General features: G+C 48.6%; 1 protein-coding gene across 1 annotated transcript; it reads right to left on the reverse strand.

Annotated features, from left to right (window-relative positions):
• Window positions 1–1,702: 1,702 nt before the first annotated feature.
• On the reverse strand, window positions 1,703–12,867 carry LOC6597833 (proton channel OtopLc). Its single transcript, XM_026990741.1, has 8 exons — window positions 12,822–12,867; window positions 11,994–12,656; window positions 10,994–11,816; window positions 5,965–6,717; window positions 5,784–5,901; window positions 5,332–5,428; window positions 5,081–5,263; window positions 1,703–5,002 (listed from the first exon to the last, which is right to left on the reverse strand). The coding sequence occupies exons 1-8, from the start codon at window positions 12,865–12,867 to the stop codon at window positions 3,696–3,698; spliced, it is 3,990 nt and encodes a 1,329-aa protein (XP_026846542.1). The 3' UTR covers window positions 1,703–3,695.
• Window positions 12,868–15,995: the final 3,128 nt, after the last annotated feature.

A 15,995-nucleotide genomic window follows, 5' to 3' on the forward strand; every position in this document is an offset into this window, starting at 1 on the left:
GTCCCCCGAACTTCTCCGAAGGAGCAGGACCAGCTCAACGTGACCCACATATAAAAACAACAGTCAAGGCGTCTTTTTTCATAGTAATCGAATTACGTTTCAATTTATTATTCATATTTATTGCATATTTACTGCACTTTTATAGTCAATATAGCATTTGGGGGAACATTCACGACTAGTTTATTACTTTTATCTGTTTTCTGCTTTCTGTTGTCTGTTTCCTGGCTTTGATTTCGGGTTCCGGGTTTTGGTGTTTTGATGTATTTATTTTTATTATCTTCATAGGCATTATTGTTAATATAAATACTTGTAACACTTAATACAAACTTCCTTTTTTCGGGTTAAGTCGAGTTACATATATCTAGGGAAAGGAATACAATGGAACAGTGGAAAGCGAATATGGAATGGAAAGAAACAGTGATACATTACGATCCAACATGATAAATTAGTGGAATAGCTTTAGGGGAATGAAACATCCCCATTGGAATGATTAGAACAAGTTGACTTGTGTCAAATACAACAGAAACATCCATATTTATAGAAACACACAATCCACATGCAAGTCGAGACTATAATATCATAGAACATTACATACATTTATATTTATATTTTCTAAATTCCTTAACTATGGGTATTCTTATTGGTATCATTGAATCATATATGTATATATATATATCAATCAATATATGAATCAATTATAATTTCAATGGAACAGTAGGATGTTTCTCTTTACAAATGCTGTTGCTTACGAAGCATAGAGTTTGTTGTGAGATGATTGAGAAATCTTTCAGTGGAATCTCTTTTCAATTAGATGTCTTTATATCTGTCGAAAGCAAGCACAGATTTTTCTCGAAACCGCTGGAATGAAACAGTGATATAGAAGCACGATTAAAATGGATCTAAAGAATGGATGTCAATCTGAGATTTCTTCCCAAAAATTCTTCCCTTGTACAAAAAGATGAAAATGGAACATTAGGAGCAGCGAAAGTTGAAAATGGACCAGTAAATATCGAATGGAACTGCAGAATTGTTAGGACGTTCAATTGCGTCCCACAATTACGAGTATTACATTTATTTTGATTTTCAATTGGTTTTGGTTTTGCTTTTGGGTATAACTTGAATACTATATGTTGTTACTTTTTTGTTTTCTCTTTATTATTTTGCTTAAAATGTTATTTTTTGTTTCGTGTTCGAACCGATTCGCTTGGATCCGGTTTTCCTAATACTCGGAATAGGAGTTCCTCTAGTGAGTTTCGTGGCATTTCATAGCCCAACTTCTACTTACGAGTAGAGTACAATAAATTCTAAGTAATACAATTTCAATTTGATTTTTTTCATTTTTTCGTTTTTTGGTTTTTTTGGTTTTTTTGTTTTTGAGCAGTGTCCAAAGTCGGTGTACAATAAATACATATATAAGAAAATGCATACAAAGTTACAGTTTAATTCTAGTTTAAAAATTTAGTATCGAGTATAAAATTGAAATAACTAATTTATTATGTATAAGTGTTCATCTCTTTGTGGTTCATGTGATTCGTGGTTCTTCTTCGTACTATTTTTGGTATCAGTTTTGGCATTAATAACGTTTGAATATAGTACAATGGATGAGTCGGTCGGATGGTCAAGTCGCGTTCACACCATCGTCAGTATCAGTATCGAAGAGAAAAGTAATCTCAACTTAAGCTTAAAGAACTCTTTGGCATTGACAAAATATACAAGACAATCGCGTATCGTAAGTGTATGTGGAGTCTAATCCTATATGTATATATAGTATATGCATAGATATATCTTATACCCTTATGGTAGACACAAAAAAAACAGACATTCATATTCATATATATCCTTAAAATTGCTTTAATCTATATATGTAGATTTGTGTGCCTTATAGTAGGTGTTATCTGGTGATTTGTCTCTCTACAGTTTTTGAGCTTTTTATCCATTTTTTTTTTATTTTTTTGTTTTGTTTTGTTGCTTTTTAATACTGAAAGATTTGGTTAATATAATAGTTAAAGAATCAGTTTAAATCGGAACAAGCAAAAACACAAATATGTATCACAAAAAACCTATCCGCTTCTGGGGTGGCAAACAAGGTCCTAACAAGATCTTAACCCATCCAAAAATTACTTAATAAAATGCATTATTAACGCTGTGATAAACTAGGAGTTTCAACAAACGATCCATTAATGTGGGGCGATAGGCGATGGTAGGGTAGGGGAATGATGGTAGGGAATGGTGTTATGGATAGCATAGACCATCTACATACGAGTATGTGTATATATACTTATGTGCTATACTGTCTATACCGTCTACTATGTAGTACGAGTGGTGTTTTTTTTTATAAACTTTCTGTTGTTGTCGACATTTTCGCATCGCTTTTTGGTGGGGTTGATGAATCATCTCCTTCTCTTTTTGCTCTTCTTTATTTTCATTTTCAATTTATTTTCTTTGCTGCTCTTTCACTTCCTGCATGAACACACAACCGAATCAGTCCTGCGACACACTTTGAAATACTTCGAAGCATTCGAGCAGAACGGGACTGAACGCCTTCTCCATTTGATCTTCTGGTAGAGATTGTTTGAGCAATTTCGAAAGAGTTTTGTGAATGCTTGTGAACACTTTGGATATTTCTGCAGGACTCTAGTAGTATATGTATATATGCTCTATGCGTATACCGATTTATATTGTATTTAGTTCTAGGATCTTTAGGATCATTAGATGAATGGTGTGGTGATTGCTCGAAGAACCCACACAGTCAGCAGTCAGTCTCTATATATAAATACATACTAGTATATATATCATATATATAAAATGCATGATTCGGTCGAAAGAGAGACAGTCAACACTTTTGGGGTATATTTTTGTATATGCTCTAAATATCCACCTACAGATACTATAGTACGAGTACGAGTACGAGTGCGGGTATTATCTACCAGAACTGTCATATTGATTAAACCGTTTACGATATTGCGTGGGCTTGCGATTATTTATGTATCGCCTTTCCGTTTCTGTGTTTGTTTCTGATTTCCGTTTCCGATTTGGCGGATATGTTTTTTTTGTTTTATTTTAGGTTCCGTTTGAGGGGGATAAGGATTATCTCTTTTGCTTGGCACCCGCCCCAAAAATAATGGTGGTTTCATGACGATTTTGGTGGGTGATGTGCGCTGTGGTGGGTGGTACTGGTTCTCCTTCTCTTGTATGGCTTATGACGTATGGCTTATGGCTTATGGCGGGTGCGTATCCTAAACAAAGCTGAGCTCATGGCCGCTTGTTGCGTCAATGAACTCAAAGTGCGCGTAAACTCATTCACCATTTATGACGTAGACCGGACAGAAGGCCTTCTCCGTGTTGAGGCTCTGCGGCGACAGTGCACGCCGCCCACTGTCGCCGCCCAGGGCATCTTTCACTTCCTCCTTGCCAGCCTCAGCCTCAATCTTCTCCTGATCTTCAGGCACTGCTCCCGATCCCGAACCGGATCCCGAACCGGATCCTGAACCTGAACCCGAACCCGATCCCGATCCCGAACCTGCCGCCTCTCCAGTGTTGGTGTTGGCACTTTCACCGCTGTCCACCTCCTCGACGGTCTCCAGCTCGCCGCCGGCGAGGGTCGTGGAGCAGTAGCAGTAGGAGAGGTTCGTCTTGAGATCCTCGCAGAATTGCTGCTGCTGCGCAATGCTCTGAATGCGCGAGCGGGCGAATTCTCACATGTACGTTGGCTTCAGCTTGTAGGCCCGTTTCCAGATTTCGCACAGGCACACGGTCGAGTGGAAGCGATAGAATATGGCCAGCGGCATGGACACATGCGTGATGATGGTCCAGGCCCACAGCCCGTAGAAGTTCAGCTGGATGGGATGCGATTCGGCGCGCGATTTCTCCAGCGTACTGATCGCCCACATGGCCAGGTTCACCACCAGCATGAACGTGACAATCTCCCGGCCGGGCTTTTTGCGGATGTGTTCGGGGCTAACGGCCTGGCGGCGACTGGCGTCCAGAATGAACATCGTCTGGCAGGCGGTCTGCACGATGGAGGCCAGGGCATTGATGGGCACCAGCATGTCGTCGCTGCGCAGCGTAAAGTGGCCCGCGATCACCGTGAAAATGTTGTACAGGAAGGAGCCCGTCTGGGCGCCCACCAGCAGGATATCGTCCAGGGAAAAGCTGCGGTAGGCATCGTACTGCAGATGCCGGATCTGGATCATCCCCAGCAGAGTGGCGATCGTGGCCGTGCCGTAGATGAGAAGCTCGCAGATGGTCACTTCGGTGACGGCCATCGAGACGAACTCCGGCCGTGAGATCAGCACAAAGAATATGATGAGCGAGATGATGGTCAGCACCAGGATGAGGATGCCCACAAAGAGGCCCTTGTGGGCCCGTGCACAGTCCACGGAGTAGTGGTGGGGCGAGCGCTTCATCGGCGAGCTGATCATGTCCGGGCGTTGCGGCGGATTGCTCTGTGGCCGCGAGATGCTGCGCCACATGACGTACAGGATGGCGGCGCAGATCAGCGAGTACTCGATGGTGCACGGAAAAAGGAAGGGCGAGGCGTCCTGCACCAAAGTTCCGATGATGTTGGTGCGCCGGCACTCGAAGATCTGGTAGGGACCCTTGAGGCCTCGAGCCACCCTCAAGTGCGCCGTCGGATCGTGCACTGGAATGACGGCATGCCCGCGTGAGTGGCCCGGAATGCGATGCGAGATGCGCAGCGTGCGGTTCTCCGGATTGTAGAAGGTGAGAATCTCGTGCTTCGTCTCCTGGATGAGCACGTTCAGCCAGACGGCCAGATTGGTGCCGATCATGTGCATCAGGCCGAAGCGGGCGATGATCTTGTACCGGTAAACCTTGATCTGCTCGTTGTTCAGGAAGATGAAGTACATCTGGATGAAGATGAAGGCCATCCGGGTGGCCGGCGTCAATGCTAGCAGCACATTGTGGCACTTGGTGTCCGGATTCAGTTCAAAGTACTGCCCAAACTCCAGACCCGAATAGATCATGCTGCCAATCCCAAAAGCTATAAAGAACGTTTCAAAAGGCACTTAGTTTCCATGGGGACACTGAGAGGAGGCGGAGGACCATCAGGGACACTCACCCACAGCGCCCATGCGCAGATAGAAGCTGCCATAGTGATGCTGCCTGCCCAGGGGCGACAGGAGGGATGGACGCCGCACCTGGATGGGCGGCGGCAGGCGCCGATGGTTCGAGGTGCTGTCCGTGTCCGACTCGTCCATGCTGTCCGAGGTGCTGGTCTTTGTTGTTTTATTCGGTGATGTGGCTGCACAAAAACAAGGATTTAATATGATGCATCTCATCTCCCCCTCACCAGTGGCAGGCGGCACTTACCCATGGGTGTTGGCAGCTTGGGGCGACCCCACAGCAACGTGGCGTACATGAATAGCAGAAAGATCATGCTACCAATATACAAATATAGATAGTATACCTGAAAAGAGTACGAGATTATTGAAATGATTTGAAAGCTATTTGGGCCACATTTCAATTTAAATGTGTGAATGGGCTCGTCCCAATGCTCCATGTTGAGGATTTTCGAATGAAATTCTTTCAACCGAAGGGCACTATCGCACGACGCCCGGACATAAATTTGAAGAAGTTACAGTTCTGAAGAGATGGTTTTCTAATCAAACAATATGTTTAATGTCTTGGAATGAACTAAGCACGAAATCGTTTTGATTTCGATAAATGCAAGCCGAAAGAAGTTATTTTTGAATGCAAAACTTTGCTCATTCTATATTTCCCTTTCAAACACTGCTAAGAATTTGCCAACACTGTTCACTCACCTCGTAGAACGATGGCGGTATGTAAGTGGAAATGACCTCGGCCATGGGAAATGCCACGCCCATGACCACCAGCAGTTTTCCGTACAGGGCGGAGAAAAGTGTGGCCAGAGCATCGCCACTGCGAATAGAGAACATCAATTAGAGAGAATCATCTTTGTGATCTGAGGCATCTTCAACTTACGCCTTGACCCTGGGCATTGGCGGATAGACGAACGATGGCCGATGGGTGCGCTTGATGGCCGGCAGGATGGCCGGATAATTGGTTAGCTGGTGCGAGTGGTACATCAAGGCCAGCTGTCCGTCCGCCTGGCTGCCGCTCACCTGTTGGGAGCTGCTCCCAGGGGAAGATGGCGGATCGGAGCTGTCGCCACCGCCACCGCCACCACCGCCGCCTCCAACGTCGCGATCGCCGTCCCCATCGCCGCCACCGACGACGATGCCACTGGGTCCGGCCGAGGCCTCTACCACGCTGACGCTGCTCTTGCGCGGCAGACTGGACTCGTCGATGGTCACATGGTGCTGGGAGCCGGAGCGGGCCGATGCGCGGCCAGGCGAAATGGCCGCCGTCACATGGGCTGTGGCACCCTCGCCGGAGGCTGCCGACAGTAGCGAAGAGCTGAGGACAGGAGCGGCCATAGCCGGGATATAGCTTTTGCGGCTGTACTCGGGGAAGCCGTCATCGGTGGGCGGTGGCGGCGGCGGGGCATAGCTGCTGGGGACAGTGGGCGTGGGTACGCGAACGCTGTGCGTGTGGTGGTTCTGGTGGTGCGGATGCTGGAACTGGTGCGGCAAATGGTAATGATGGTGGCTGCTGGTGAAGTGCGTCCGTGGTTGAGTGGTCACTGGCTTCGGCTGTGGCTGTGGCGTTTGGGTCTTCTGCTCATCCTGGAAGCTCAGTGTTGCGATCGGTGGCTCGGCGATGCTGCTGCTGCTGCTGGAAATGGATGAGGATGTGGAATGCATGGTTGACGTTGGTTCACTGAATGATGGCCCCAAAGCCCGTCCCCGGTTTTGCAGAGGCAGCCACCGATTCGGATTTGGATTGAGATACTGTTGCAGACACAACCACACAGATACAGATACAGACGCATGGAGAGACGGCTTAATTAAATAATGGACGGAATCGGAATCAGAATCCCCCCTTCGAATCAGTGGTACGTACAAGCATCTCTTTATACGGTGCATGGGTGTGTGGCGGCTTCCATTATATCGGATGCCAGACATTTCCGTCGTCATTGTGCGAACGGACCACAAATGATCACGCAAATGTATCTATATGTATGCTACACTGAGGGGAAAAGCCACCAGTTTGCGAATATATGTGGGATGTAGGATGGAAATTTGGGTTTGCTTACTCCAAAAGGAGTCATACAATCCCTTAGGAGCTGGGGCCAGATTACAAAGTATGATTCAGGGAATATTCGACTTCAAAGGACTCCTATTATCTTGAAATATCTTTCACTTCCTTTAACTAGAACCATATACTATGTTAGATATTCTCTGTTCTCTATCGTAAATCCCTTCATAAATTCCTCTCAGTGTATACATATAGCATATATGTATAAAGATATTCCGGGATTTGCTTCGCAAGATTACGATTCATTGAACTTGACTTTCGCTGGATCTGGATGGCCTGTTGAACTTTGAGATCGCTGAGACCTGAATCTGGATCTGCATCTAGATGGATCACTGCTCTGGAAGTCGAGAATACGAGAATAGCACCTATGTATTTATAGACTTGTTTGCTTATGAGGGTACATTTAGGAGGTTGCCTTCCGGATGGGAACCCACTCTATCTCAATTCCCGCCCGTACAGAAGTATTCCATTCCCAAGGGGGGGACACAGATACAGACACAGATACACACACAGCGTGTGCTCGTAAATTGCACTTAATCACAGATGCGATAGCAAACAGAAACACACGAAACTTAATGAATGGAAGTTCCCGTCCCGACTGTCCCATTCTCGAAAGCAATTGAGACTAATCGTCGTCTACTGCCACAGAGCACAAATCTGTACAGATATGTATGGTACAGTGCGTTTCAGTAGCAGTAGAACATAGCCATAGCCAAGGAACTGCGATCGGGTGGCTAGAAAATCAAAGAAAGCTCTGTGGAGGGTCTATAGTAAGGAATCGTTGACTGAACGAGAGCTCTGATGTCTTCTAACGAAGAGAATGAGGGTGTAAGCTGAAGCTGAAGCGATCGACAATCAAGAGATTGAAGGTAGTACTTTGGATTATTGATTGTAAAATGTATCTCATATGTAGCTAGTCTACTGGAATGGTTGCAACAGATCATTGAGGAATGGGATGTACAACCCCTTATCCATTTGCAAGTATTCTTTGTACTCTGAATGCGAACAGAACAGAATGGAATACCACTGTTGGCCCGCACCGTACTGAATGGAGAGGCAGAGGCAGCTAGCTGTCTGTCTGGCATTAGATGGATGGCACACAATGTTTGTTTGCTGGCCAAATGGAAATATGAAATATGCTCTGGGCTCGTGCATGTGATTGCGATGTTTAATTAAGACGGGGCCCCCCACACACCGAACACCAAACACCGCATGACACTACACATGACCCCCATGAGGGCTGCCTGACAGGTGGTGCTTCAGGAAGCACTCCCCAAATATGAGACTGAATACCTGCTTCACACGCCTCCCATGCCATCCGCGATCATGCCGCGCATCATTTATTCACATTCAAATCACTGACATCCTTGAAGGGATTCTCCTTCCGGAGAAGAGCATGGGCAGGGCATCATTATGGCATATGGAGGATTACGAATGCAAATGCAAACAAGGAACTGGAATCGCAACAAGTTCGAGCCCTGGGCGGGGGGTGGGGCTTATCAAATAACCTTGACATGAGGCCAAAGCACAGCTAGCGACGCAGCCGCCACCATGCAAAATCCAACATGCAACACACGGGAGACGGGGCAAACAATGCTCTAGCGCGTGTCGAGTGCTTGCAGAGTGTATTGTGTGTGTGTGTGTGAGCCTGTGGTTTGTGTGGGTCATGCACTCAAGCGCACTTGTAATCAGATTTCTAAAAGCGTGCTGCATACTTTATGGCGTCATTCTCCTGTTTTGCTTTTTTTCGTTGGGGTTGTTAACCCGACGATACAACAGTCACAGTCCACAGTCCCCAGCCAGGTCCTGGTCCCTTCCTTCCTTCTCACTCGACTGTTGCATAAATGGATGATGAATAAAGTCCCGGTAGTGCTGTGGGAGTGGGACAGGGACTGGGACTGGGTGCATGCCACAAAGTCACACAGGGCGAAAAGCGACAGAACCCTTTCAGGGCCCTTCCATTTCCATTCAATTGCAGTGGTGTACAGTGAAGACAAACCAGGCGAACCTGGTTGAAAGTTAATTATTGTGTGTCGGGGTCACTTTTAAGGGTCATTCGGCACCGCCCTTCGACTGGTTCGGATCTGCGCGTTTCTTCGGTTCACTTGAGCCACTTGATGGACATACAAAGACATAATACCAATATGAACATATAATGCAGCCTCATCTCAGATGATGGTTAAGTTGGGCTAAGATCCTTGGTGATCACTGAATCATTCTTAGGAATAGGTGACCCCGACCACATATAACTATATCTGCATTCTCAATTACAAATCGATCGCTTAAATGAATGTAAATGGCAATGGAATATGGATCAGGGAAGTTTGTATAAAAAGTGACCGGAAACACTCGGTTTTCCGCATCAGGTGACCCCGATGACCCGCCTAACCTTTCGTGTCTAGAAATTGCTCGTACTACAATTTGATTTGCTAATTTTCTGCTTGACTCCCCGGTATTCTCTCAAAATGTCTGCGGCCGGAGGGCATCAAGTATTCATTGGGGCACAAGACATACAAAAGAATTGGCCGCGTACTCTGGCCTGGAAATGTCCATTAGGGGTGGGGAGGAGCCTGGTTCCTGGGAGTCGTTGCATCTGGACAGAGGGCAAACAGAAACCGCAATTGAAACAAAAACGGGACGGACTCTTGTTGGGGTCGTGGCACTCGTCCAAACACAAGGCACAACAAACTTTCAATTGACCTATTTTGCGGTCGGGCTAAGGGTGCGTGGTGCTTAAGTGCGGGCGGTGGTGCGATGGTGTGGTGGTTGTGTGGTGTTTGCGGTGCCTTGCGGCAATTTAGTCCCGTAATACGTATAATGGGCATGGCAACGGCCAGACGACAACATTGTGCTGCAGGAGTCCCCAGGTGACTGGCCGGGAGAATCCTGTAGCTCTTTTTTTTTTGCATATATTCCGCTTTGCAACAATTTGTGCATGTCAAGCCAATCGAGTGGCGGCCGGCAGGAGGCAGAAGGTAGAAGGTAGAAAGCAGAAGGCAGGCAGACGGACCTGTATACGCACTTCAAATGCCGCATACGTCGTGTGACACCGGCTCTGGCTGTGGCTCTGACTCTGGCTCCGGCGTGAAACTTGTCAGGGTGTTGCACTGGAAACGTGATGTTTAATTAATGCACAACGGAATGAAGGGGAGAAGGATGCAGACAACATCAAATGGAGGATGCTGGATAACAGAGATGGGGATGGGTTTGAGGGTTGTGGGTTGAGTCGTCGTACGAGTTAAACAGTTTTTGTAGAGCTATTAGCAGCCGACTAATGGAGGCTGATGACTATGAGAATGCACTGGCTGCCTGGCTGCCTGGCTGCCTGGCTGGGAATGTAGTTAGGCGAGAGATTGAGTGCAATGATGAGGATGCTGCTGCCGCTGTTTCTCATAATGATGATGATGATGATGAGCAGCTTATGCAATTAGTAAAGTGCTAGAACAAGGACAGCCAGGGGATAATAGACGCCCCAAACGCCAGACACGATGTGACAATTAGATAGGCGTTTGGGGCTGGTCGATTTTTTTAGAGTGAGAATCATCAGTGATTCCATGTGAATTCGATCGAGCTTTTCGCGGAGTCCCATCGATTCCACAACTCTAATTTGAATCTGTTTTTGAATCTTAGTTCCAAATCGAATCAAAAAGATCCTTAACGCCCTTAAGCCCAAGCAATCTCCATATATTCATATCCGTATTCAAATATCGATTAATGATCACCAAAGAATTCCATCGATTGAAAGGAATCTCCTTTAAGTGATCACCCATCCAAATGATTGAAATATCAATCAACCACCCATCCTACAAATCAAATCTTCTATGGGTTCTCCCGCCTCTGGGCTGTGGCTTACCTGACGATCGACTGATCCTTGATTGTGACTGTGACGGCGGCTGCGGCGGCTGCTGCTGCCGTCTCCGCTAGCTTGGGTGGACTGCTGACCAGTGGAGGACTGCAGACGCGTGGCGGCGTTGTGATCCTTGGCGGACTGTGCATTTGACGGGCCTGCTCCGGCGGCGGACTGCGCATCAGTGGCGGCGAGGGCATGACTGGGGCCCCTTCGCCCACGGGCGGGCTCTGGACACGCTGGGAGCTGGACTTGATGGATGCCACGGGACTCTTGCCGGAGGATTGCGAGTGCGACTGGGAGTGGGATTGCGACTGCGACTTGATGGATGCCTGCGATTTGAGGGATGCCTGTGGCGAGAGGATGCCCGCTGCAGTGGCGGAGCGCTGGCTGCCGGTGCGGCTGGGACCGCGACTCTCCGAGAGCTTGGGAGAGCCGCTGCCAGGAGCGGCATTGGCTGCCATGGCCGCTATGGCCCCGCTGGTGGACATGATGCCGCCGCTGGCGATGCTCGCGGCTCGTGGGGAGCTGATGCTGTCGGCGTGTCCCTCCTCCCTGTCCACGGATAGGGGATCCTCGTCGTCTTCCTGGGTAATAGGCTCCTCGGAGGGCTCTGGCTCCTCCATGTCCATGCTCAGGGGCGGCGGAGGAATGAAGAGCCCACGTCCTGCTCCTCCGCCCACGCTGTCCTCATCCAACTCCGCAAAGTGCTCTGGCGGTGGGGCAATGATCGAGGAGGCCGAATACCCGTTGCTCGGTGGAGTGGTAATGGTGGTCGACTCATCCTCGTTGTCCAGCGACCGGCTGTAATCCCTGCCGCTCACGGGCTCTGGTTCTGGTTCTAGCTCCTCCTTGGGCTCCTGCTCCTGCTCTGGCTCCTCCTCCTCTCGCGTTTCGGGCTCTGGCTCTGGTTCTGGCTCTGGCTCTGGCAGAGATCGTGGATTTGGGGAATCGGGCTGTGATTCTTGGTCGCTCTCGGAGGAGGGCGTCAGTGGTGGTATCTGACTGATGTGCTGCGCCGGTGGCGACACCATTCGCGTGAGATTCAGCTCCGGGCAGGGCGGTGGCGTCACCGGTGGCGAGGGTGAGTTCGATGGGGATTTGGTCAGGGGCGGGGTGACGTTGCCCTGGACATACGACAGATTTGAGGGCAGTGGCGGCAATGGTGGTGGCGGTGTGGACTTGTCCTCATCATCATCATCTTCCTCATCCTCCCCTTCCTCAGCCTCGTCCTCTGCCTCTTCATCTGCTGCAGCACCATCAGCCCGATCCCTAGGCTCCTCTGTCATGGGGGGAGGGGGGATGAGCATCGGCGGCACAGCTGCCGCCTCCTCCGCATCGTCCGTCTCCTCGCCATCGTCGTCTACGTCCGTCCGCAGGCCGGCATCCTCCATGGGGGAAAGGGGCGGCGGTGGAATGAGCTCAAGCTCCAGCACCGAATTGATGGGCGATCCTGGCGGCGAGGTGGCGTCCAGACTCATCTCCATATCGAGGCTCAAGTCCAGGCTGAGCTGCGGCTCCGCCTGCGGATGACCGATCATCGGCGGCGGTGTGGGCGTCGGCGGCATGTCCTCCGCCTCCGTCAGCGTGGGCAGCGGCTGGCCAAGCAGCGGCGCCAGCGGCGGTGGTGGCGGTGCCACCAGCAGGAGCATCTCCTCGCTGAGTGAGACTGTTGGGAGGGGCGGCGGTGGCAGTGGTGCATCCCCCGCTGTGGTGATGCTGGTGCTGGTGCTTGTGCTGGCGGCGGCCGTGGTGGTCGCGTTGGTGTCCACCTCCTCGATGTCCGAGTCGATGCCCTGGGCGAAATCCATGTAGAAATTGTCCCGTGAATCACTGGAGCCACGTCGCAGCTTCAGCGACAGATCCGGCGAGCTATCCATATCTCTCACTCTCTCTTTAGTTTTACTATGGGGTTTCGTGCTGTTTTTTTCTTTTTGTTTTTTTTTTAGGGGAAATACCTTCACACTCACGGCTCACATTGGTGGCGCACTCTGTTGCCTGGGCGCAGCGACTGTTGCTGTTTTTTTTTCTTGCTTTTCTTTTCTTTTGTTCTGTTTTTGCTATTTTGCTGTTTTTCTGGTCACTCGTTTTCACTCCATTTCACTGCACGCACATTGTGTGTGTATCCCTGGAATGCACACACGAACACAAACATCAGGAAGAGTGTCAGGAAGCTCACACACAAACACACACACCCATACAGAAAGAGAGAGCCAGCAGTCAGCATCCTCGCTCTCTCACTCCAGAGCTTGCAAATTCCACTTCCACTCTCACTCCCCATGCCCACTTCAACTCCCACTCATGCTTTTACTTCCACTCCTGCTCTCTTTTCCAATCAAAAGCCCGGCTTCGGCTTTCACCACTGCTTGCATGCTTTACCGATTTTCTACTCATTCTACTGCTTGCACTTTGCATGTCTCCATGTCTCCTCATTTTAAACCTGCTTCCACTCACACTCTAGTTTGTTGTACTGCTTCTTCTACTGCTTGCACTGCTGCTCCACTAAATCTCTTTTTCTCACTCCATCTCTCTCCCTTTCTATGTCTCTCTCTTTAGCTGTGTCGAGGGCGTCATGGGGCGTGGCATTGCATTTTGCTGCGCATTTGACTTTTTACGCAACAAATCCTATACACACAAATACATATGTACGAAGTCCTGCAACAGTGCCTGCTTTACAGATGTGTGCGTGTAAGTGCGTAGTTTGATTAACCACCGCCAGGGGGGATGGAGGAGGAGAGAGCATTAATTTGGAAGGGGTTGGAGGGGCACGAACAGGAGCCGGAACAGGAACAGCAACGGGAGCCAGACCAGGAGGAGCAGGAGCAGGAGCAGGAGCAGGCCAAACGGTTATCTGGAAAAGTTGTTGCTCTATTTCTCTATTTTCTTTCTGTTTGTTGTTGCTGTTGCTGCTGTTTGTTTGTTTGTTTGGTGGGAATCTCCGCTGCGGGGTTGTGTGTGTGTGTTCGGAGTGAACTTCGGAATATCATGTACATATGAGGCTGTGCGTGTGTGCGTGTGTGCAACCCCTCAAAAAGAGGATACGGATACGGATACTGCGTATGTTTTTGTAGGGCAGGGATTTTTTGGCAAACAACAAGAACCAATGAGACTTATTTGCGGCACAGAAAAAAAACAAGCAAAAAAAACACCCACACACATACACACTGAAGACCGTTATGAGGGACCGTTAGAAAGCCCATATACTCCTCCTGGAGGGATACCGTGAAGAATCCATTGGATGGCAGTACATACTGGATGGAAGCCCTTTAAAAGCCATACACACACACAAACACACGCCCGCACGCACACTCCCGTAAAACCGGATGAATACAGTTCAAATTGCTGCATACCGTTACTCCTGTTCAAAGGAGAGAGTACCGTACCGTATCCCTTTGTACCGCCAGATGGACACCAATCTGATCTGTTCTGTTCTGACAAATTAAGGAATTTATCTCCTTTTTTGCCAATAGACAGACCGTTAGACGTTAGAAGCCTTTCCCTCTTCCTGGATCTTCTCCTCCGTTTTTTACACTGCACTCTGCACTTCGCACTGCATTGCGGTTCGGTTCCTTCGCATGAGTCGCGAGACTCGGTCTCAGTTATGGTTTCTGTTTCGCTGTCGGTTTCCTTTTCGGTTTCGGTTTCGGTCCGGGGCATATACAAACGGGCTTTACGGGGCCACACCACACACAACCAACACACCCAACACACTCACACACTCTGGACAAAAACACACACTTACACGGAGCGCCTGTCGCAGTAGTCGACTCCTGCTGCGGCGGCACTTAATTCTAGAATGAAACGCCATCGGTTCGGGGCGGCAGTACGAGGCGAAAGCTGCGCCATTAGACGACGACATCAACGGCTACAGCCCCACAGTACCCACAGCACAGCCTCTCCTCTGGTATCAAAGAGAATGTGAGAGAGAGAGAGAGAGAGAGAGAGAGAGAGAGAGAGAGAGAGAGAGCAGGGCAGCGAGAGCGCAGCTGCTGGAGAAGAGAACAAAGCAAAAGCAGTGCACAGACATATGTAGGACAGAGGAGAGGGGGAACGAACGGTGGTTGTCAAACACAATTGAACCGAGCCGGGATTCATAACTACGCACTTGACCGTGTTCCGTTCCGGACTTGTGAGAGCTGGCAGCGTATCGTGTCCCATTTGAAGCCTGAAGGCTCATGGATAATGTGTGTCATGCCTTTAAGCACTATCCCTATCATTCCTTGATATAATAAACAATTTGCTAGGATATTGTATTTCAATAATGCAAAACAGATTATAAATGTTTAGATCTCTCTATCCCATCGTTCTCTGAAGGGTGGACGTGCTATGGAGCGGCGCAGGGGGGACCTCTGAGCGTGTGAAAAGTGTCACTACGTTGTGATGCCTCAATTGTGACTCGTTTGTGGAGCATCGAGAGCAATAGAACCCGAACGAGCCGAACCGGTAACAACAGAAGTGCGCAGCACCCCCCCAACATGGCATCCCCAATCCCAATCGCGTTCTCATCTGCGTGTTGCCCTGGGATACTCCTCTGGCTGTGCTGGAATGTCGCTTACATCAAGGGAATTAGAGAGATGAAACAAAAGCGAAAGAGAGACAGGCGGCGAGAGTAGAAAGGGTTCTGGTGTCAGTGCGTCTCATTGTTGGGCCTCGGAGCCTGCGTAATGAGGAAAACGAATGCGGAAATTCAGCCAGAACTGTCAACTGTGTTGAAACGAATCGGAACTGCCATTTTGTGAAGGAATTCTTCCTGTTATTAAACCATAACAAATGTACAAAACCTTTTTCAGCCCTCTAGCTAGTGGGCTCTTTTTGTACTGCTTTTACTTAAAACCTTGGAGTATTTGAGAGGTTCATAAGAATTTTGTACCTATTGATACTAATTTACAATCATAAATACGATTCTCTTTAGCATATACCCGAGATATATACTGCACTTTCATACTTTCAAATTTAAAATTAAACTAACAAAGCAGTTCTGAACGCAGTGCACTGCTTGCATGCAGTG

This window comes from Drosophila persimilis, unplaced genomic scaffold (assembly GCF_003286085.1).
Source record: "Drosophila persimilis strain 14011-0111.01,24,50 unplaced genomic scaffold, DperRS2 tig00000606-arrow-arrow-pilon, whole genome shotgun sequence".
In the NCBI taxonomy this organism is placed as follows: Eukaryota; Metazoa; Arthropoda; class Insecta; order Diptera; family Drosophilidae; genus Drosophila; species Drosophila persimilis.

What these genes read in the sequence shown, in the direction of transcription:
- LOC6597833 (XM_026990741.1), bottom strand. Translation starts at nt 12,867, where the DNA reads ATGGATAGCTCGCCGGATCTGTCGCTGAAGCTGCGACGTGGCTCCA. An exon ending in GAAGCTGCGACGTGGCTCCA is followed by an intron (nt 12,657 to 12,821) that starts GTGATTCACGGG and finishes CCCTCCCAACAG; the next exon opens with TCTCACTCAGCGAGGAGATG. An exon ending in TCTGCGCATGGGCGCTGTGG is followed by an intron (nt 5,003 to 5,080) that starts GTGAGTGTCCCT and finishes CGTTCTTTATAG; the next exon opens with CTTTTGGGATTGGCAGCATG.